Genomic DNA, 25372 nt, shown 5'->3' with positions numbered 1-25372 from the left:
GATCATATGGTTCTTATCCATAATATGATATACAAGTGTCCACGGCGGTCGTCTTTATCGCTATCCTTTAGGTCGCAGGTTCGTTAGGCAGTCGCCTAGTACTGGCCGCAGGTCGTTGGTTTTTCACCTGGAATTCCGGCTTTCCTCCGCCAACCTTAAAGGACCACTGCTGATAACAGGGCGTAAATCTACAATGAACCATCTATCTTCCAAACGTTTAAGTGATTCCACCATCGTGAATTGAAGATATCATCCGACTGATATGCCCAGATCATTGGGAGATAAAACCCATTAAAGCAGCATTGGTGTTATATCACCAGGGTCAGTAAATTATGTCATTACAACGAATAGGTGTTGTTACTTAATCGTTTCAGTAATAACACAAAAATAGAACGAAAGGTAAAAGGGCGCCCATACGTTTAAATCCATTGCCCCCCTCCTCCTTTAAGAGATGAAGTGTCGTCTATGTGGCGCACCGACAATAAATGTCTGTGGATTTTCTATCATTCATACAAAAGCAACATATTCGATATTGTTGTAATGGAACATGTGCCTCCAGGACGTTCAAAAAACAAAGTAGCTTATTCAGCCAATCAGAATGTCGCAGAATATTCTTGCACGTGTCGTTGTTATTCTCACCGTGTTGTCGAAACATGGCGGAAATACCCGAATGATCTATGTGCTCGTGCGGCGGTAATTAGCACCACCTGTCTCCCCTACAGTGTAACACACTACCAATACACTACCGGGTTTACATTATACGCCGTGTATAAAGGCAGAGGGTACACTCAGTCACTGTTTACTATGGTCTGATCGGAGGGAACAGTTACCTTAACGGAGAGCTGACTTTTTTTCTCTATACATTAACCCTTTCTAAGAACATTTTCCAATGTGCGGTCTAGAATGACTTAAAACGTTTTGATTTCTGTATTGGATCCACGGATGAATCACAATAATGATTTCTTAATGGACTATTGACTCGACAATTGTGAATGTTTGGGACCCATTATGAAAGGAAACACAGTGAATATATTGGTCCTGGGTAAAGAAGGCGTAGGGAAAACAGGTAAGTTTTTAACAATCGGTTAATTATCAATCTTAATTATCCAAGTATGCTTATATTTAATAACTGTACAACTTATGACTTGTGATGTCAAATCACATGACATAAATGTTGTTTCCCAAATCGTGTTAGATAAAAAAAGAACATTGGTAAACGTAACTTCAGGAACGTGAACTGTTCAGGTAATCGATTTCCAAACTAACGCCGTCACCGGAAATTGCATTTAAAAATAATCGCCGACAGAATCCGGATTAATAGGTTAACAGGTGTCGGACCCATCAGTATCCGGGCGGATACTGAATTTTCCATTTGAAGTGAATTACTAAGATTTAAAGTATTTTATTTTGTTTAGTTTTGTCAGTTGTTCCAGAAAATCCTGATTGGTCAACAATAACACCACAGGTAGCAATCACTATCTGTTCTTTCCCTCTTCTATTGGATGGCTGCAACTACCGAATGCCACGCAGTATTCGTAATAGACGTCCCTGTTCAAGACAAGAGAAATACATGACCTTGATATTTAACATTTAAACATAAACATAAGTAAATTTTACATCTAAGACAACTGCTGAACACCTACCTTTGACCTTTATGTATGAAAAACATACTCTCAAACTCCTAAAAGAGTACTAGAGAACTCGGGATACTGCGTGTGGAAACGATTTTATGTTTATAACGCCGACTTTACCTATCTTTATCCTACAGACCTGAATATAATATTTAAACAGGTTATGTAATTAAGGAAGCTATACCGAATAAAAGCTTGAACAGCCCGAAAAATTCAATCTGCTCTGCGAACGTTAGATTTATATATATATATGTAAGTCTGTTATTTGTGATTCGCTATCTACTAGGGCCGGTTCGTGTTTCGGGTTGTCGTGGTTGTGCTCTTGCGTTAGACACTTCCCTCAACTGATTCGAATATCATGTGACAGGCCTTCCGCATGATGTTCAGTTAGGTAGCAACCAGCCTCCATGATGTAATGTGTCTCAAAATCACAAAATGACTGGCTGTTCACAGGGCGACAAACCCAGCAAACAAACGTAATTCAAATAGGCTTGACCTCTGAATTTAAAACAAACAAGCTTTTTCAAACATGTCACGGATGATCGGCGCGAACAGGGACCCCTGAAATCTTACAAAACGCTATTGATGGATGATAACGTTGAGGTGAATTTGTGCTTTGTATCTGTTTTGTTATGACAACAATTTGGTTTCTATAAAAGGAGAGGATTGTTATGTTGTTTACAACTTGTTTTATCGTGGAGCTTAGAAGCCAGAAAATATGTTTTAAATCTACATAGAATAAAAACTATTTTAAAAAGTCTTATTATGAAACCATCACAGCAGGAAACATAAGACTCGTGAAATCATTCAGAATTGCACGATGCCAAGATATGAAGGATAGTAAACAATTAAAACGTCGCTATAAATAAAACATTTCTCTGCCAAAGGTTTTCAGTTGGACATGTTTTTGTTTTATGTAAATTCAGTTTGGCAAAGTTATGAATATCGCTGCATGTCAGAATATTTCACTGAATTCGTGGATTTTATTCTACTTCCACGCCACAGTGTTAAGATGTATTTTAAAACCAATTCCGGCATATCCATTAAATTCATAATTACACATATCTACACTGTCGAGTGAAGAGGCATGAAAAACAACTGCAAAGCAGACGAGATGTAGTTTGAAAAGGTATCTTATTATTATATTGTATATACAACAATCCGCGAGATAAGATTGGTATTTCTTGTACATCGGCTTCATTTGATTTATACAGAACCTAGCGGTTGGAATGGGATATCAAATTCAGGTTTCTTCTTAACCAAAATGCATAAAAAAACATTTTTTCTCTGCAACAGATGGCGCCATTTGTAGATTCCACCGGAAATATAACGCTGTTTGGTATGCTTCTCGGGTAACGACTGAATGCCACCATTTGTCTCAGTATTCGGGATATTATTGTCTGTCACCACTAGTCAGAATGTCAGGTATAGCTACTGTCTGTCACCACTAGTCACAGTACCCGGGATAGTTATTGTCTGTCACCACTAGTCAGAGTGTCAGGAATAGCTACTGTCTGTCACCACTAGTCACAGTATCCCTTGTTGTGATAGTTACTGTCTGTCACCAGTAGTCACAATATCCCTGGTTGTGATAGTTACTGTCTGTCACCACTAGTCACATTTTTCGGGATTGTAATTGTCTGTCACCACTACTCACAGTATCCCTTAATGAGATAGTAACTGTCTGTCACCACTAGTCACAGTATCCCTTGTTGAGATAGTAACTGTCTGTCACCACTAGTCACAGTATCCCTTGTTGAGATAGTTACTGTCTGTCACCACTTGTCACAGTATCCCTTGTTGAGATAGCAACTGTCTGTCACCACTAGTCACAGTATCCCTTGTTGTGATAGTTACTGTCTGTCACCAGTAGTCACAATATCCCTGGTTGTGATAGTTACTGTCTGTCACCACTAGTCACGTTTTTCGGGATTGTAATTGTCTGTCACCACTAGTCACAGTATCCCTTGTTGAGATATTTACTGTCTGTCACCACTTGCCACAGTATCCCTTGTTGAGATAGTAACTGTCTGTCACCACTTGTCACAGTATCCCTTGTTGAGATAGTTACTGTCTGTCACCACTAGTCACAGTAATCCTTGTTGAGATATTTACTGTCTGTCACCACTAGTCACAGTATCCCTTGTTGAGATATTTACTGTCTGTCACCACTAGTCACAGTATCCCTTGTTGAGATAGTTACTGTCTGTCACCACTAGTCACAGTATCCCTTGTTGAGATAGTTACTGTCTGTCACCACTAGTCACAGTATCCCTTGTTGAGATAGTAACTGTCTGTCACCTCTAGTCACAGTATCCCTTGTTGAGATAGTTACTGTCTGTCACCACTAGTCACAGTATCCCTTGTTGAGATAGTTAGTGTCTGTCACCACTTGTCACAGTATCCCTTGTTGAGATAGTAACTGTCTGTCACCACTAGTCACAGTATCCCTTGTTGAGATAGTTCCTGTCTGTCACCACTAGTCACAGTATCCCTTGTTGAGATAGTTACTGTCTGTCACAACTAGTCACAGTATCCCTTGTTGAGATATTTACTGTCTGTCACCACTAGTCACAGTATCCCTTGTGATAGTTACTGTCTGTCACCAGTAGTCACAATATCCCTGGTTGTGATAGTAACTGTCTGTCACCACTAGTCACAGTATCCCTTGTTGTGATAGTTACTGTCTGTCACCTCTAGTCACAGTATCCCTTATTGAGATAGTAACTGTCTGTCACCACTAGTCACAGTATCCCTTGTTGAGATAGTTACTGTCTGTCACAGTATTCGAGATTGTAGTTGTCTGTCACCACCGATTAAACAGTTCCTTTCCGGGACAGTGACAGTCTTTGTAATACTAGTTATATTATCCCTAGCCGACGTGGTGATTTTTCCCGCCATAATAGCCATGCTGTCCATTTATTAATATTCATGCAATGATAATACGTCACCGTTATTTAAGAAGTAAATGATTTATTTGATAGTAAAACAAGACGTGTTTCTGCATAATTGTAAATTCTAAACAGAACTTGATGCACACTAGAATGTAAATAAGGTATAACGATTTCATTGGTCTAAATAAATACACAGAAAACTAGAAATGTGACTGAAGCCACTGTAATGTTCAAGTGCTGGACAGTCATCGCGGACAAGCGTGTCTGTTAGTATGTAACAATGTGAATTAATTTCAAGAGGACAAATTGTTAACAGTAAATTAATTACTATATAATCAAATAATGCTATGATCAATGTAAAATTAACCGCCGTAACCACGAGATAATTAGCTCTTATATACAAGGTATGTACTTTGTGTCAGCTTTTTTTTCTCCAGATGAGACTAACCAGCTTTGATAGATTTATGATATTATGTAAACCTCAATTCCTTGATAATTTTACATCATTTGAACTTCTGTAAAGAAGTGGTTATGAAAGAGTGGGATAAAAGAAATGGTCTATTTTGTTTTTTCAGAAATTGTGGTAACTGTCGGATGTTTTGAATATAAAGGAAAACTAAAAATCAGCATCTCGAAAAACATCATTATCTTGTGAACGAATGTCTTATAAGTGTTATGATTTACCAAAACAAAACAAAAAAACAACAAAAAAAAACAAAAAATAAAAAAGCAGATGCTCATTTAAATGTACTATTACCTATAACAAAATAGGTCGTGAGAACTCGCACATAGAACAGCTAAAAAACAGAACCATTATACGCTCTAGATGTTAAAGGTTAAACATACGTTTCATGTAGCAAACATAAAGTCATTAGTTGGACGAGGCAATTGTGTTACGGACATCGGGGCGTCGTCAGGACAGACATGCACGTCTGCGTGACCGCCATCGTTGGACAACAAGAGTTGTTTCTGAGAAATAAATGCTTGATCCACTGGAGTGCTAAATGACTGCTATTGACTTAAATTTAAGGTATTCGTCAGTACAAAGTTATTGGTGAATGAATAATAACGGAGTTAAAATGCCGGCTGTATTCCTAAATGGGCCAAAAGAAAATAATTTCCGGAATTGTATGCACTCAAAGAAACGTGGTTTCTCGAGTGACGGAATTCTTGTGCACGTGTCGTGTTCTGTTTCTGTATCCGGAACAACACTGCCACTCACTCATTAACCACAGGCATGCCAACATGTACACACGTAATGTTCTAATTAATGGTATATATAAACAAGGATGTGAGTTTAAAATAAACTAAATGTATCTACTGTGCCAGGATGTTTGGAAGGTTTGTCGGTCGTGTATTGTTAATTGTCCTAAATGACGTCATAAAATTTTAAATGACAACCGGATGCGGCCGTAATTCTATGGTCTAAATACCTACATGTACTATTGAATCCTTCTGTCATAATCCATAATGTCACTTTAAAATACACCAACAGTCTGAAAAAGCTCGGACACAAGTCACAGCATTTTATATCAATGTGTTAGAGAATAACAGCAGAGTTTTTAATCTGTAAGGTATTCTAATACATATTCTGATATTTTTTTTTTCTAAATTTGTGTGTTCATTGATACATGCAATATTTGTATACAGGAACGTCAGGTCTCTAGAACTCGAGCTTTGATCCTTATATTGCTGACGTTGGATAGTACCCAATTAGATTTATCTGTACCCTTCAGGAGATAGAACAATTAAGACTCATAGCATACCCAATTAGATTTATCTGTACCCTTCAGGAGATAGAACAATTAAGATCCACGGCATACCCAATTAGATTTATCTGTACCCTTCAGGAGATAGAACAATTAAGACTCATAGCATACCCAATTAGATTTATCTGTACCCTTCAGGAGATAGAACAATTAAGACCCATAACCTACACAATTAGATTTATCTGTACCCTTCAGGAGATAGAACAATTAAGACCCATAGCATACCCAATTAGATTTATCTGTACTCTTCAGGAGATAGAAGAATTTAGACCAATAGCATACCCAATTAGATTTATCTGTACCCTTCAGGAGATAGAAGAATTTAGACCAATAGCTTTGTATATTTACAAAGAATATATAGTACACAGTCTCATAAAATTCAATTCATGGCGCTTTATTATAGATTACTTACGTATGTATATGTCGTTTTATTTCTCTATGTAAAAAGGCGAAAAATAAAGAACATGCATCGACAATTAAGCTTTACAAAGCTGACGATATTTGTGAAGAAAACCTTACCCTTTATATTTAGCTGTGTAATGACATGATTATCGTAGTTGTTTATCTAACATGGGATTTCAGGCTCCAATCAGACCTCCAAACGTGCTCCTACAGATGTTACTACACGCCGGAACACGTGTTACACATCGCTGATGAGCCAAAAATAACCAACCAACTGTAACATAACCATTTCTATCACAACAACATTGGCATATTGAGTTGTATGAATCAATTATAACCAGTCGTTAAAATTATTTTGAAGGCCCACGTTGCACAGTCGGTAGAGCGTTGGCCTACGCGACCTTAAGTGAAGAGCCGAGGTGCTGAGTTCGACCCTCTCTTTCCGCGGCAGTTTGTGTTTCTCTGGAAGCTCTGAGCTGGGCTTACGTGTTCTACAAGACGACCCCATCCTAAAATGCCCCTTGTTGTTCACGCCAGCAAACATACAAATAATAAAAAATTTCTTCAAATGTTTGAAGGTTGTATCTAATATTAATTATCAAGGATCTGGCGTGGATGGAAAGTCCTCATATGTAAACAAGATAAAAATACTGGTGTTTTTATCAAATTTCAGATTGTCATACATAATTTGCATAAAGTTCGAGAGAAAACAATTATATGTAATATCAGAGCAATGTTCTTGTTTATTTTTTGTCAAAGATGAAGATTATATGGCCAAAACATGTCTTAAGTAGACTGAGAAACCTGTGATAACTTAAGACAACTCTCTGTAAACATGCATTCTTAATTATAAACAAAACGTTTACTTGAGGGATTGTTCAGGAAAGAGTTATAATTCGTATTTTAACCGCAGCAACTGTATATATTTTTGACAATATCGTGGTGTTTATGGATTCTTAATGAAAGGTACTTTTCATTGCGCGTGCTTTGCCAATCTTTCTGTATCTTTCTGCAGCACCAACTTCTGAAACCCTAATTACCTGCCTAAGGTGTACTGTAAAAACGTGACAGTTGTTTGTGTTGATTCACGACGTGTTCATGTTTATTTCGTATCCAAGATCTTCTAACGTGCTAACCAATGGAAGGCAAAGTCAAAGAATGCCTGATGATATTCTTATTGTCATACACAATTTATAGATATAGGCTTTGACGGTAATTTAAACAATTAAGTATTTCATAAACGGTTTCTTGTAAGAATGACTCAACACAAGGTCGTATATTAGGTCATTTAACTTACGGAATTTGCATGACAAATAGTAATGGCAGATTTCATGTCTCTAGTCAGGAGCAAATTGATAAAAAAAACTGAATGTAAATATCAAAAGTAATGCTGGATCGCTGTCTGTTAAATAAGCACGAATTTTGAATTAATGACATCAATTATTCATTGTATTAACTAGAAATAAAAACCAGATGGTTTAGAGTTGAAAATCAACTGCAATCAAAATGCTGTGGATGCATGAATATTTCGCAAATACCGGAAAAATCTTCAGAATTTAAAGTACCATAGAAATGTGCTGGTATCATCTATAGAAAATAAAATGATTTAAATCCTGGTATTATTAAGTTAATATTGATCCATGTTAGCACGTGTGTCTGCAAAATAGTTTGCTAGTTTGCAGTTAAAAGTACACACTGGAAGTGCAACCCATATCAGCAAACGGGGACATAACAGGTCGACCTTTATATCAAAGATGGCAGAATTTATTATCAGAAAATTTTCTGCTACATAAAACGGGAATATCTACCGAGGTATCATAACGGGAATCTGCCCAAAGGCATTTAACGTGTCCCGACAGAAATCGTTTGGGGAGGAGTTTTCCATCTGTGTATTTATATATACCTTTCTTATGTAGCATTATAAATCGTTAGCGTAATCATAACATTACGCTCAAACTTGTCAGTCTGTGGAAAGCCGTGAAAAATGGACCGTTTTATTCTCCGTGTGGTTGGAATTGAAACGCTAGTAATTCCTGTTTTTCTTCAGCGGAGACTGCATCACCCAAGGGAACGCATGTTGTTTTAAGATGCTATGTCTATCCTCTGAAGATTTCAGTTGAACACTATATCAACACTTGGGCCTTTAGAGGAGACATAGATTCGTGGAATGGTAATAGTTTCTATATACCAGAAACCGTATGTTGAACAAACCAAATATCATAGCTAAGACTCAATGTGCTGAGTTCAAACTATATTAGAAATCGTATGTGGAACAAACCCAATATCATATGTAAGTCTCAGTGTGCTTAGTTTAAGGGTGAGAGTTCAAACAAAACCTCAGCAACATTTTCAGACAGGCACACGTTCATCTTCCTGTCAGGACCTAGATTAACGAAATCTCGAAAGTGATTCAGAAAAAACAAAATTAGTATATTTTAATATCCAATGCCAGACGGAGAATTACACTAGATTTCAATTACAGAAATTGAAACAAATATTCATTGACCTCATGTAGACCTTTGTCAGCTTGGTATAATTCTACTTCTATTTGTGATGATGGCCGTTATAAATGGTGTACCTGTGACTAGGGGTTCATAGTCTTCACTTGTTAGCTCACAGGGCACGTTTCTCACCCTGGTCTTCAAACACGAATTGCTTTCCTTTTCCCCGTTGTCCCTCATGTTACTTACTAAACTGTATGTCACAGTTCTAAACTTCCCCCTGGTTATTGGTAAAACCAGTCTTATTCGGTTCTCGGTATGATTTTTGTGAGGCGACGTTGAAAAGCTGCAGAATCTCGGTTCGTTTGCCCTTTTCATCCCGCGGCAATGTTCTGTTGAAAGATCTTCAAAGTCTGCTTTTCCCTCCTTCCCCTCTCCCCACTCTACTTCGAGAAAACATCTGTAGTGTGTAAAAAGTTTGTTCCACTTGAAAAAATAATTTTCATAATATTGGGCGACATCATCTTTTTGTAGGGAAGAGCTTGTTTATCATCTTTGAAGAACATTCATCTGTTTTTGTAATTCAATTATAAATCAAATGCTATGGTGATTTCTGTAGTATTTTTACCAAATTGAGACCACACGGAAAAGATATGTAAATTATGCAATGCACGCAAATATGTTATAAATAGAAGTTTCTTTTTTTGAAATACCAATTACCTCAGAATTACTGAATAAAATTGTATGAGATGTTGAGCTAATTATTTCCAGTCATATAGTGCAAACGGCAGATATCTTTTCTTGATAGAATTAAAAATAGCTTCACCTGTTGACAGCATCGCCATCATTTCGCGTACACGATGTCGAACGATATAGATAATGATTTCGATATTATCTGAAACGTTAAATGAGGTACAACAGTTATAATGTCTTCCTAACTACGTTTATGGGTATGAACTCACGATTTGATGGTCTAGCGATAAGTACAATTAAGTTTTGTTTACTTCAAAAGACAACTAGCAAAGGAAGTATTCATAATGTAACTGCCGTCATGCTGATTCAAATCGTCGTTCTCCTCCTCCGTCTCCTCCTCCTCCTCCTCGTACTTGTTATTCTCTTCTTCCCCTCGTTCTTGTTTTCCTCCTTGTCATCTTCGTCCTCCCCTACTCGTCATCGTCTTCCCCGCCCCCTTACGCCTTTACTCCCTCCTCCTTGTTACTTGTTATTCTCTTCTTCCCCTCGTTCTTGTTTTCCTCCTTGTCCTCCCCTACTCGTCATCGTCTTCCCCGCCCCTTTCCGCCTTTACTACCTCCTCCTTGTTACTTGTTATTCTACTCCTCCTCCTCATTCCTGTTTTCCTCCTTGTCGTCCTCCCCTCGTCCTTGTTCTTTAGACTTTTCCGCGTCATGATGATACTCGTCTTCCGTGATGTCCTCCTCCTTCTCGTCGTCCTCTATTTCCTCGTGTCATGCCGACCTGATGTTAAATCGGTAATGACGTGTATCCAACTTTCCATGTCAAGGTCAACAAAAAGAGACCAAAAAACGAAAGATATGGAACAACAAAGCCTGCTTGCTTCGCTATGCTATACTGATTCCGAACTGGCTTTAACCAAGGCCATGTGTATGGAAGGGAGCCAGACAGCGGCGTCAACAAGTGATTTACTTGTACCTCGTCATTAATATATTAAATAAAAACACAAATTCTCTACAAAAAGTACCGTCGATATGTATAACACATTGCTAAGCGTACGTTAACTGAGTGGAACACAAGTGCTTTCTGTTAAATGATGTTGTTATCAAGAAGAGTAATTATTAGACGAAAACCTTCACATCTATTTTAACATATTCATAACTGTTTTACTCTCTGTCATATTTTATCGGTTAGATAGTTTCTGATGTGAGTTAAAGCAGGTGATGTTATGAACATCTCTCGGGAGATGGTAACGGCATTTCTATAAAAACCTATCTCATCCTTCATAATTCCACGATTGTTTCGTTTGTTGTCGTAATAATACCAAAGAAAAAGTGGTTCTGCCTGATTAAGATGTGTCTTTATAATATAAAATACAGAATTCCTTCACTGCGAGTATAATTAAATATAAATCAATTTTTTTTTCAAAGACGTTCGAAGTTGGATGGATCGTATCCCTGTTAATATTGCAACCTCTTGTCACTTTGTAATTTATCAATTAACAACTGAGTTTGTAAGTTTTTTTTTTACAAAATTGAAGATAATAGGATAAATGAAAGGATGGAGATTCGACAGATTTTTATCTCAAGCAAGTTTTCACAATTTTATTGATGGATATCCGAAAGTAACTTCTTATTTCCATTAAAAAAAAAGAGGAAGAAAAAAATAAAAAAACGTTCTTGATCAACAACCGGAGTGATTCTGTACCTCTTTTCTCTCTATGATCATTTTTCTTCAGATTTCTGTAGATTCCACAGAAACAACTCGCCGTGTTTTGGATTTGCCAGACTTCAGGTCAAACGTCAGGTCGTGTAAAAAGCGCTGTTAACTGACACATCGTGTGGTTGGCAGCTCCGTTCATTCACATCTTGTGGTCGTTAATTAACGGCGTATCGTTTTAATGAATTGCCATACTATCTCTTGCTAGGTGGTGGGGAGAACTTTCCCGCCATATGTCTGTACACTCTGTTTACAGGGGCTACTACCTTTGATTAGGGTTTTGCGGACTTTAATGTTTTTTTTCCTTGTTGATAACCAAACTATTAGTACAAACAATGCAGTTATTTTTTATGTACATTCTGATATCGTCAGATTAAAGTGTGACATGTAAACAATGTTTTAGCTACACCGTTAAGATTCACATAATTGTTAAAAGCGCCGTAACTGATTTAACAAATTGGTTACATTAAGGTGTTCATGCACCTTTCCTTCAAAATTTACACTGTTTTTGTCTCATTATTCCTAACTTCTTCGCTGGGTTTCTAAAATGAAATTATGAAGCATTTAGGTAAAACTGAGTAATTGGATTCATTTGCAGTGAAAGCTGTCTAAAGATTCAGAAATTTGACATGCGTTACGTCTACGCCAAATTACAGTTCATGTCACAGGCGCAGGATGTCTGTCAGAGGAAAACTGCGCATCTCAGGAGTTACCGCTGTACAGATCACCAAGTACTTTGTACCGAAGGTCAACGGTTAATAACATGTTCGGTTAATAGCAATGTTTTGTTAATAACATGTTTAGTTAATAACATTATTAGTGCAAGTCATGACCACATCATTATATACCAATACGGCTGCAGCTGCGAGTAAATACAGGGCATGATATCAACAACACGATTGTTTAAGAAGTGGAGAGGGACACGCGTTCATATCGTTTATGCATAGCAAGGATGGGACACGGGGTTCGTTACTTCAATAGAAAACATCAGTGTGTTAAGTGGTGTGGGGTTAGTTGATCATTAGATGAAACTGAGTATCGTATGAGTATTTCGCGTCAAGGGATTGTATCAGAAGAGTACCTGGATATTCCTGAAGTCTCTCCTCCCTCTTCGTCTTATAGCATATATTTCCCTCTAATAATCTTCTCGTTATTCAGATTTTGTAAGGATATGGATTCTTTGGTCTTGAATAACGTTAGGTAGAGAGACTTTATTATTATTGTCTTAAGATATCACTTTCAGAAACCCGAAAATAATCTTATTTCATCAGCGAATAACTTTCAGAAACACAGAAATAATCTTATTTCATCAGCGAATAACTTTCAGAAACACAGAAATAATCTTATTTCATCAGTGAGTAACTTTCGAGATCCCGTAAACAAAGTCCAATAAAATACGTCAGCTGTTTTAGTAAATATATCTTCATGCGCTACATACATGATGAACAGGTCGACATACAACACATTTACATCATACAGCTGTTCCGTCCTTCCGAGAGTCCGCAGTAATGAAACATTGCTATTATTACCGATACATTGCGGATTACGATGTTATCAAGGCGGTGATGGTGAGGGAGGGACTCATCCGATGTTAAAAGTACAATACCTGTCAATTTTGCAGTAATTACAAGACAACACTTACTAATCAACGTATTTTAATCGAATAAGTGTGAATTGTTGCTTTAATTTTTTTTATAATGAAGAAATAATGAAAAATAGATGCAGGTACCGAAATTTTACTCGATATTAATTACTTTGTTTTTAACCGTTATGTTTGTAAGTTTTATTTTATAAAGAAGTAGCTACAGATAGATATTATTACTCCGTAATTAATACTCTACCCTGTTCTTGGAGAGTATATGTCACCGTATATCAAGAACTCTTGCCATATTTTTTTCGTATAAATCTGTCCGTGATTATCAGAAAAAAAACCCACAAAAACAAACGGATGCAGCCAATGGAACATAATTAACACTAGAACATTACGGAAATAAGGTACAGTCTTCAACACCTTAATACAAGTATCAACACAACCACCTCGTGATAATAACAAGTGCTTTGGCACGTGCATTGAAGCAAGATGTTCGGTTTGTGTAAACATTCACCTCGTCACGTGTAAGTTCAATCTGATTACAAATCATACGATTTTTATTACTCTACACTGACAGTAAACCGTGTTGAATTTACCATTTCTATGTATTTGCGTGAATTTCAACAATCTCTAAGAAATCTGAACGAACTTTTAAGATTAAGTAAGTGGCCTTTCCCATGGTTATGGAGGGTAACATAATTGTTAATGTATTGTCTGGTGATGCTTAAAGTTGATCAGCTGACTTAAGTGTTTGTTAACATGTTTACAAAAAGTAGATATGTAAATGCTTCAGGGAACGGTGTAAGGTTTCGTGTGTACTTTCTGAATAACTAACATAATTGTTTCCCATAAGATACAAGGATTTTACTTATAAAACTTACAGGTATTTATGAACGAAGACTCTTAAGTAACACCACATTTCCTATTGAAGCTCTGTGGACGAATTGACATTATAGGGTTGTTTTGGATCACGGATCTTTCTTGTAACTTTTCCGTCTTATTAGGTAAACATTTTAATTTGTTCAGGTGGCATAATCTCAAGCATAAACAGAGATGTTTTGACCCAAACTAACCCTCAATATGACATCACCGAAAGTGATCATTTGACTCCGGTTAAGACAGCTTTAGATAACCAGACAGAATCTAAATCTAACGACTCATGATTTGTCTTCAGAGCTATCAAAATACAATTCGCTAGTTCAGGTCTAATTCAGGTGAGTGTTATTGTAACTACATACATTGATGTACCGTAACGAAACTTGACTAGTTCATGCCAAAGGCTTTGGCAGGAAAATAGATTCCAAGCCGGCTCCCTTGAAATAGGACTAGACATACCAGAGAGACAGGTAGATCGCAGATCTCTCTGTTAAATCGTGAACACACGAGTCAGAAATCTCCAACACCAGAGGTATCATATGGGACTAAAATAACTTTTTATTTCATTTGCGAGGCATCATGGAAAAGTGATATGGATTGTCCATTTTTTCGAAGCCTACTTTAAAGGGAGAGGGGGCGGGGGTGCGCGGATTTTTAGATGGGGAATAGTGAGTGAGGACTTATTTGCGAGATATAATGGAAAAGTGATATGGATTGTCCAAGTTTTCAATGGACAATTGAAAACTGCTGTAAAGGGAGGGGGTAATTTTTAGATAGGGAACAAGGAGTGAAGACTTAGGAGGAAGATGAACAGAAAAAGTAAGGAAGGTAGCTAAGAAGAAAGGAAGGCGGGAAGGAAGGAACAAAATGACGTTTGTTTATGTTTGAAATGTACCAGTTCTTCAGTCCATCTCTGACTCACGTACCAACTATTAACGGCTAAACGTTCACGATGACTGTAAGCTGCCAAAAATAACAACCACTTAACTATATAGCTGATATGTCATGGTTGTTTATATATATACTATGTAGGGTCGAGATGATTAATGGTCAGGTTTGGCTGTAGATCCTGTTCTTCCTACTTACTGTGGTAGCTTAATGTACAAATGTTGTATATCTCATGTTTCTAAAACTATTGAAATATAGAACAATTATTACGACTCCTAGTATTTACCAATTACGAAAAGACTTGGAAAGACATCGACAGGTCTGAATTTATTGTGTTGAAAATGGTTACGTAAGATAAATTAATTGTAACATTTTAACATTTTTCCAGGAGAATTACATAACCATGGAGCTTAAGTACATTGATTTGATCATTTTTAAGCAAACTAGTATCACTAACAGTCCGGTATATTTAATATTTGTGGCAGGATAAAGCATGAACACTGAGTGGAGTGTTTTTGTTGATTATGTACAACGGGAATCAAGGCACTAATTGATTCCATTTTCCCAAAGAATGTAATTCTACGAATGGAACCAAAGAAGTGTATCCGAGCTTTGTTCTGAAGGTTGTTTAATCTACACATACAACTTCAATACCTATCATATGACATTATCAGTCTACGTAAATATTTTTGCTCCAAGAGTATTTCAATATTGTACAAAAGACACACAAGTGAATAGCTCTAATTTATTTGGTTTTACTGTACTCAATTTGTATTGAATAGAGCGCACACATCTCATTTATCTCGTAAGTAAAAACCATAATGTATGAACTAGAAAATATCTTTTGCGCTGTTGCTGTATGGGTAATTCTATTGTGTTCCCAAAAATGCACCATGTCATACAGACATTTAGTAATTAATATTGGACCACAGGACGCTACTCTTTGAAATTAAACATAATCAAACCTCCCTCCATGTGCTCCAGTGAAAAAAAATTATCTTCATGTTTAACAGTGTTCTCAGTGGGCTTAATGGATATCAGCCACCATTAACAAACCCCCTTGAGAGATAATGCATTAATGTATTTGTTGATATTATTTTTGATTTCGAAAAAAACCTACAAAACACGTGTGTTCTAGGTAATTTAGAGATAATTTAAGATGTTTTTGTTCAAAGATTGATTGGAAAATGGAAAAGAAAAATATCATGACGGTGGTTCATCGGCACTGAGTTGGAATTCTAAGTGAACATATTGAACCTTATCAAATATAAGATTGAAAGAATATTTTATGGCATGTCTAATCTGGTTTTTACGTCGGAAGATTTGTCCCACTGAATTATTCTACTAGCTTATCTCCCCTTCGTTTAAAACTTCGCCCCTAGAACCAGACATACCGAATAGAGAAAAATCTATTTCAACTGGATAAATTCAATATTCTAGCGATAGGGATCAGAACACCGATATATAAAAAATTCTGTGCTTGATATGGTATTTACTTCCAACACATATAATGATGATAACCGTCTCTTTGTAGTAGTAATAAAAGTGGGGTTGAAAGGTACATTACGGCCACCAATAGTAGCAAAACAACAATGACGTGTAATCTTAAGCAGATAGGATTGGTGTGATTGCTGTTGAGGAAGTAGTAATTAGTAGTCACGTTTGGTTTAAGTGGTCATGTATATATATTGATATATTGGTATATTATTGGTAATGGTATGACCAACAGAGGGACACAGCATTATTTTTGTATGTATGTGATTACATGTCCTTTTCATTTGATTGTTTTTACACTGCATGTTCAGAAATTAACAAATTAGTTGTACATTTTCAAGGTTCCCCTTGTGAATTCTGTTCAAAGTTTGACCTCCTATCTGAATATGTTGGTATTATCCTATTGCTTTAGTTTGGTACCTTATCGTCATTAGTGTAGTCATAGTCACAGATTTTACAAAAACAAGTTGTTTCATTTAATGTGATATAGCAGTCAGTGTCTAGTCCTGATTAGCCATTCCAGCTTGACGATTTATCCCTTAAAAACGCATAACAGTATTAACCCGACTTTATGTGGGATCAATTGCTTAACCTCGGTGTGAAAACAAGCTGGATGTTTACGGACAGTGACTTTGATGTTTTCGATTTTGGGCACTAACTGACGACTACAAACACATTCCATATTTTGATGGTATTTAACTCTTTTTGAAAGCAAAAATACATTAGATATTATCAGAAATCTTTTTTGTGACTATAAAAAGCAAACTTCCTACATATATGTATTACAATGAAACGTTGTAAATTACTACCGATGAAGGGAAGGTGTGAACGACACACTTACTATAGTATTGAACAAAGTATTGATACTATTGTATTGAAGTATTCAAATAATCGAGTCAAGTATACAACGACCTCTGTGATTGGTCGGGGGCGGAGTTTAGACAACCTGAATAGTTGATCTGACACCCAATTTGTTCCGGTAGGCGGAGTTAATGTACACTATCAGTTACATAACAAGTACTAAGTAATCGACATTTTCTTCGACGAAATTATGTCCGATACGAACGATATGGGGAATCCTGTTTTTGTACAAGGCGATGTGGTTGTGATGGATAATTGTGGATTCCATCACCATAGACAGGGAGAGCGCATTTTAAGAAATATGCTGAAAGAATATGGCGTGTCCCTGGTTTTTCAAAATACAACGTAACTGAATATGTATTCAATGTCATGAGACAGAGGCTTCGGGCAAATATACCCGACTTGTGTCAGAATTTCTGGAACTTGCAGTAGTAAATGCTCTAGATATTCCGCCCAACCAACTTCAAAGTTTTTTCACATGTTGCGGATATGTATAATTTTCGATGGAAAGATAAAAAATAAAATAAAAAATATATGGGACCACAGAATTCCTTTATTTTTTAATGCAGTATGAATTATCGGCATATATCAGGAGGTCCCAGGTAATTCGTAATTCTTTGTTACATATAATAGAGCTTGGGCTTACACCGAAATATTTTGAGCCAACCCTCCCCCCCCCCCTTTCAAAAAAATAAATAAATAAATAAAACTAGTACAGAATGACTATGTGACTACATTCACTGTTAAGATGTTATGAATTCTCCGGTCCCAGTGATCTAACCTGTTGATATATATTTTGTACGTAAATTAAGTACTGAGTAACTTTCGTTTTCTCGTTGTACCATCGATGGAAAAGCAAAGTATCATTGGGTGTAGAACAAACAAATGGGACAACCCAATTAGGTCTGATCTGAAGCCACCTATGACTTGGACTCTTCCAATTAACCTCTCGCGACAGTCGAGTGTTTGTAAAATGCCGATGTCTGCACAGTATTTTTTCACCTGGCTCCACCCACAATCGATCTAGACTTGGCTCTGCCAATCAGAGAGCTTGTTGCATAAATTTAAGGAATTCGATTGGTGAAGTACTTCAATACAATACTATCAATACTTTGTTCAGTACTACAGTACTTGAAACGTTCACACCTTCCCTTCATCGGTAGTAAAAACATTTAAACACAATTATCTACTTATCACATCCTAGAAATAACTGATATACTATCGAAATGAGAAAAGATTCTAAGCTTCTGTACAGGTAATGACACAAATTAATTTATTCATTTATAAACACGTCAGTCGATATATTTAACAGTTCAGCCCATGTGTGTTGAAGCAATTAAGATTGCAGAAACGTTACCAAGCTACTGACGACAATAAATCTTGTTGTAAGCCTCTTAAGTTGGCTGCCAAAGTCATTGAAACATGTTACAGTGTAGGCCTTTCCCATATAAAAGCCGCATAAATGTTTCAATACCGTTTACATTTCTGAAGGTCATTACGTAACCCTTACCTCAAATCCTCTTACAGAGTGGTCTCGGTCAATATATTCAGTTATCTCGACAGTTTAAGACAATGATTCATGTGTGCAGACGGAAGGCAGTTGAAACGTTTATTATAGTTTTATATCATTCATTGGCATTTAAATATTAATCTAACATTGTAGATACTCTTTAATAGTGCTGTTTATTATAGAAAAATATATATAGTTCTTGAATATTGAAGTAATATAGATAGATAATCTTATCAATGGTTTGAAAATATACAATTAACCTACATACTAATTACCTGAGGCGTCTTGTCGACATCAGACACGAAGATGATTATTTTATTTCAGTTGAACTTTTTTCTCATTTAATCACTAATATATAATTCCATTTTAATTCCATTTTCATTTAATAACAAATATTTTGTTGGTTGGTATAAGATAGTATGTCTGACTAATACCAATTGAAGATGTCTCTCCATGAGATGGGTGAACAGTCACGTATTTTTAGTGATATTTCTAATACCTGGTATGTTTTCTTCAATTCTTGGTTATAAACAAACACGATAATATCTAATTAACATTAAACCAGTTGAAGAAGATCAATTATGGAATGATGAATTAGGACCATACACAGCTGGAAATGGCCTTGGCGATATCAAGAACTTTGAAACCTTTTTATAGGATAATTCGGGTATTAAACATAAACAGTAAAGTATGTAATGTTTACAGGTAAACACACATTTAATCTCGGGAAGATCATATTTGAGATTACAAGCAGCGCATTAGCGGTCGTTAATACTTTTTACAGATGCTGTTTTAGTTCGTTCTCAATATTAAAGTGGTCGACTTTACCAGCTTAATGATACAACAAGTAACTTAGTTATGTAAATCATAAAAGGAAATGTAAAAAGTTTTCACTTTTATAAAGAATACATATAGTTTTATTTAACATTGATTTATCTCTATGTTATACACTCATATTGTCGTTGCCATTTTGCTGGCGTCTCAGTTTTTTGTTGTGATTTCTTAAACATCAGGACATCATAAGCCTCGTTATCAACACAGCTATTTTACAATAGATCAGCAAAAAGATATTAATCACTACACAGCATGATTTTGGACTGAAGATGACCAGACCAATTACAAGAACAATCTAAAACAATTTAGTAGTTTGTGCAGACAGCTGTGGCAAAATGTTTTTGTGATTCAACAAATGAAATGTGTTACTATAGAATTAGGACAGTCAATATGTTTACATTACGTGTTTACCCCGTTATATATTGTAATATCGATGAGCATGTCTGATAAGTGTTGTTTATACTGAGTTCTGATATGCTGCTCATGCTTTTCCCAGATCTAGGTTGATGATTTCTACTGATATCAACTTAATCTATACTTAGCTCATGCACGATTTGTTGTTATCGGTTTGAGAGAAGTGGAGTATATCCATTGATAGGGCTGTATAAGATGGAAACACCCAAACATTAACATACATTAGTTAGACTATAGATTCTAGGGTGCAGATGTAACTAGAGGCGTCTTTAATCTGCCTGCTCCGTATTTTATAGTATAAAGGTAAGAGATGGCGTCCTCACTTCCAGAGTTTCAATCCGATCTCTTCTTAAGTTTCTCATTTGAAATGAAACGGAATCTAACAGACGAGGGTCTAGAATAACACACAGAGATAATTTACCGAGATATGAAAAAAGGTTACAGCCACCTGTATCATTAGGACTCTCGAGGCATGATGGTTAAGATACATACCATTTAGGTACATATTCTACCAATTTCATCATTCAATTACCAACCACGAAGACAAAGATCGATGGTTGATCTTGATCATCATCTATGAAAAAATATTAATACCGTTTATGCGAATGTATATGGTACCCCTAACTGGATTGGTAGTTTGTAATGTCAAGACATGGAGTAATCCGGATTTTACCTATAATGTTTATGACGTCTGGTATCAAGGATAGCGAATGTCATGTTTATGAAGATATATTACATACAGTTGCCTAAACTTCTACTGGAAAATGCAATCGAGATGATGATTTAATTATGAAGGAATAATGTGTGCTCTTTGTGTTCATGAATTTCAGTTTTACCTGTTGGTTCAGTGTTATTTTGTATTTTCTCTTTTTTCTTCATTAGACTCTGATAAAGGTAATTCTATTTTTACATTCAAACAGCATCCATAGTGTACCTCTGTCTATCATGTAGTACTCACTTGTCGATATTAGAGGTCAGAGAAAGGTTACACTTTAACGTGACTGTTTCAATACCACCCATATTGTTTCTTGTTGGCACGAGGTCAGAGCTGGCATGACTAAAAATAACTTCTATACAGTACTATAGAAATAACATGATAACAACACTATAACATTGTTTTATTTGTTTTTTATCGATTGTTTTTGTAGCTCTAGTGGTGCGTTTTCTAACCGGAAGATTTCTAACTGAGTATGCGCAATGCGATGAAATGGCTTACGAAAGAAGTATCACACTGGATGACAAGCAAGTTTCGCTCAAGGTCATAGACGTTGGTGGCAAGGTCAGTGTAGGGACTATATATTTATATACATATGCTTCTTCCGAGGACGGTACTCTTAAAATTCGGATGCATTAAAAGGGATGAATTGATGACAGTCGCATTATGTAAAATAAACTCTTTACAGTCATCAATACTTTATAAATGCTAAAAAGACGCGACAGCTATATGATGCAGTTTTATTCATTATATGTCTATACTGTTAATTTGTGTCTTTTGAACACGAACAATGTAAGAAGTTAATGTTATATCCAATTTAATAGACTGTTTTATAATAACAGAGCATAGCCAAAAAGTCGAGTTCCAAGGAAAGTCTTCAAAAGATAGATGGCGCTGTTGTAGTTTACTCCATCACCGATCGGCAGAGTTTTAGCGTTGCTGAATCCATTGTTGATTGGTTGAGAAAAGAACGTAGTTCATGCATTCCATTATTGTTGCTAGGCAACAAATCCGACCTCGACCACTCACGGTAAGACAGCAATTACATGTACTTTTAAAAGAAGCGTTTTAATTTCAATATACAAACTGTTGTGCGGAGTATACGTAGGAGAGAAATACGGTATTTCTAACTGTCTGAGTGTTTTTAACAAACTTATACATGTGCTGAAATATGAATACATTTGATTTTATGTAACTGCGTCATCCAGTTAGGGCAAATTTGTTCAGTATGGCAGAAAGGTAACATAACACTTTAAAAATCGTCTGTTGAATAGTTTTGTTAAGATGTTTTCTGGTGGTAGCATTATGATCATGTGTACATATTCCAAGATGATTCTAATTGGCTGAAGTCTTTACTCTTACATCTCAAGACCTTAACTGTTTAACCTTGAGTTAACAATACTTCACAAATCTTAACTTAACTCATTTTTCACTCTCCAATAAATATAGAAATAACTTTCGTCCTCATAAATTACCTATATACTCAATTTCAAGGGAAGCAGAAAGATATAACGACGTACATACTTAATTGGACACTGCTACGGACACCTAACATTATGACGTCCTTTTTTGTTTATACTTAATTGGACACTGCTACGGACACCTAACATTATGACGTCCTTTTTGTTAATACTTAATTGGACACTGCTACGGACACCTAACATTATGACGTCCTTTTTTGTTTATACTTAATTGGACACTGCTACGGACACCTAACATTATGACGTCCTTTGTTGTTTATACTTAATTGGACACTGCTACGGACACCTAACAATATGATTTATGCTTTGATTGAATTCGAGCGATGAATGTTTTACTATTTTAATGATTTTATTTGATAAAGAGATAGATTTATTTTCAATTCAAGGGCGGTCTCTAACCAAAAGTCAGAGGACATCGAATGGCGAAATACTGGGTACATGATTTCCGAATGTTCTGCGTCATCAGATTCCGAAGGAGTGACGAGGATTTTCCACATGTTGGTTCGAAAGGTAAATATTGGTAACCAGACAGTCAATTAATGCGTTTCCCCAAGCATGTGCTGATGTGAAGCTCGTGCAAACCTCTAGTTATACAAATACAAGGGACAGCTACAGGATGCTAATGAACACACCTTAACACGCCTACATATATATGGTAACTGATGTGGTCGAATTTACATACTACAGTAAATATACGTACCTACTTATCATAAGTGATAAAAGTGAAAAAAAACTCCTTCAAACCTAATCTCAAGAGATGTTTTATTTAGAATTAGGTTTTAGATACACTTGAGAAATTTTAGAACACTTTTGTAACTTCTTAGTAAGTTACCGGGCACGTTTTCGAACAATATGTTACCAGAAAAGATTCAGCGACCACACCTCACAAACCTCAACAGACAAAATGATAATAACGATCAGAAAAAACATATCATGAAGTAACATCACGGAAAATCGTCTAATTGTTTAAATCTATGATTGTACCTTGTCATTATAGAGAAACCATATGTACCTTATCACTTTAAAATGTGCCTTATCGTGTTAAATGTATCTTATCACTATGAATATAATCATTATCGGTTAAAAATTTATCAGACACAGATTTTATATGTGTTAGGATTTTGGTTTGACTAAAATCATTTTTTTGATATTTCGTTTAGATACTGGAAAAACGTGAGACACACTTAAAGGTCCAGAGAAAATTGTCATTATCGCACGCGCCACTTGGGTCACCCAAATTGATCAGAGCTCACCTTCGCAGGAGGTTCAGTGTGTTTACCCGAGAAAGAACGTCCACAATGTAACATAATCACGTGAACATGACAAGGTTAAGAACCATTCTAGTCATAGAGATGTCGATATTGCCATAAGTTTCTGTATTTCTGACAGAAAAAAGTTAGATATTGGAGACGTTGAACTGACGACAAATATACACGTGGAGAGAAAGTCATACATGTCTCCTGAAATGATACCTGTCAAACAGATTGATATCTAAAATCATTGAATCTATAAATTTTAGTTACGTGACTGGAAAAGAATTTTAGATCAATGTCAAGTGAAGGAACGATAACACTAAAACATTGTTTGTCATAATGTGTGTGTGCTTGTTATAGGTCTGTCATTAAAACGGTGCCATCACACAGAATATATAATCGTCACTAAAATGACGACAGGGAAAAGTAAATTAGGACATCTTTAACGGTCGGCATCAAAAAGGTATTGTTCCAAGATGCTACTGGTAAATCACAACCAGTATCAGGTATCAGAACGTTGGAGAACGTTTATATGGTTCAAACGGTGTCCAAATATCACACTTTCCCCAACTTTTGCAGGAATTGATGTCCTCACTACATCGACTTGTTTGTGGCAGTGATATTGACATGAAACGATGACGCTGCTGGATCTCACTTTGCAGTACATTTCTTGTTTCTCAACTACCAACGGATAAACTGAAGTCATTGGTCAAGGATATCAATGTATAAGTAATCATAATACCCCCTAAAGAATCACAAAACTGGGCACATATGACTGTTAATATGTTTTATTCTTTAAGGGATAAACATTTGGACTCTCCTAAATAAATTCTGTGAAATATGTAGTCATTTGTTCTTTGGGGAATCCTGAAGCGGATAACAATGTACGTGTGTTTGATGTCATATTATCATTAAGATAAGATTATTCAGACAGTGTGACAGTGTCAAATGCAAAGGATTAATTTCATGTTTACATATTTTTAATGACTTCGTTGTAAATGAGATGTAATGAAATCATACAAAGTTATTAACATAACTTGTGTCTCATTAAGTCAACCTAACGGTGGGCCAAAAGTTTGATCGTTATCTAACGAAACCAAAAAGATTGTGTCCTACGCTCATTATAATACACTACTGTGTAGTTGTTTAATTTCACGGGGTTATATTTCGCGGTCGGCCAGGTTTGGGCTTGGTCACAGGTATTAAATTTCACTCGTCTATACATTGGTATATATATATATATACATGTATTTAATACAGATGTCATAATATTTTCTATTAGTTTAAATGTTTGTTGGCTATTTAAGTTGTGCTATATTTAATGATAGAGAATAAAGGGAAATAAAATCCTCGCTAATATTACAAACTGTTCAATATACATAAAACTGTAATGTATCTTTGTAGCGGATATTTTTGTACGTTCCAACTTTAGTACTGACCAATGTACCACCTGAAAATAATGCAATCATCAGATCAGATTTTGATTTGAATTCTATACAAAACTCTGGTTTCATTTACGTTCAGTATGTGTGGTGATATTTGCAATGTCTTAAGGCCCACTGGTGATGCATTTGAGAAAAGAAATCAGTTCTTTAATTTAATTTTTTTTGTTGAAAATTCTGTATACATTCTCGCATAGAACATTGAGATGATGTGAGTTTATTAAATGTCCAACTTTTCATATATTTTATGTTTCTACACAGTAAGAATGGATATTGCAGAATAAGGAATAAATTGGACTAACATTTGAGACACTCTGTTTCATTACCAGTTTTAATGTTAAAAAACATCGGATATTCGTATCTAGGCAAACAGCTGTATTACCTCCAAACTTCGTAATATTTTCTAACTGTATTGTCACTTTTTCTTCATTCATATTCAGATACATTTGGCAGGTTTGGAGTCA

General features: G+C 35.9%; 1 protein-coding gene across 1 annotated transcript; it reads left to right on the top strand.

Annotated features, from left to right (window-relative positions):
• The first annotated feature begins 948 nt into the window (after nt 1-948).
• On the top strand, nt 949-23517 carry LOC132562703 (ras-related and estrogen-regulated growth inhibitor-like). The gene is made up of 5 exons (XM_060227461.1): nt 949-1066; nt 21166-21296; nt 21575-21762; nt 22600-22723; nt 23374-23517. The coding sequence occupies exons 1-5, from the start codon at nt 1009-1011 to the stop codon at nt 23515-23517; spliced, it is 645 nt and encodes a 214-aa protein (XP_060083444.1). The 5' UTR covers nt 949-1008.
• The last annotated feature ends 1855 nt before the right edge of the window (nt 23518-25372 follow it).

Source organism: Ylistrum balloti, unplaced genomic scaffold (assembly GCF_031769215.1).
Source record: "Ylistrum balloti isolate Yb309-2 unplaced genomic scaffold, AGI_CSIRO_Ybal_v1 Utg371490, whole genome shotgun sequence".
Classification (NCBI taxonomy): Eukaryota; Metazoa; Mollusca; class Bivalvia; order Pectinida; family Pectinidae; genus Ylistrum; species Ylistrum balloti.
This window is presented reverse-complemented; position numbering and strand designations above follow the sequence as displayed.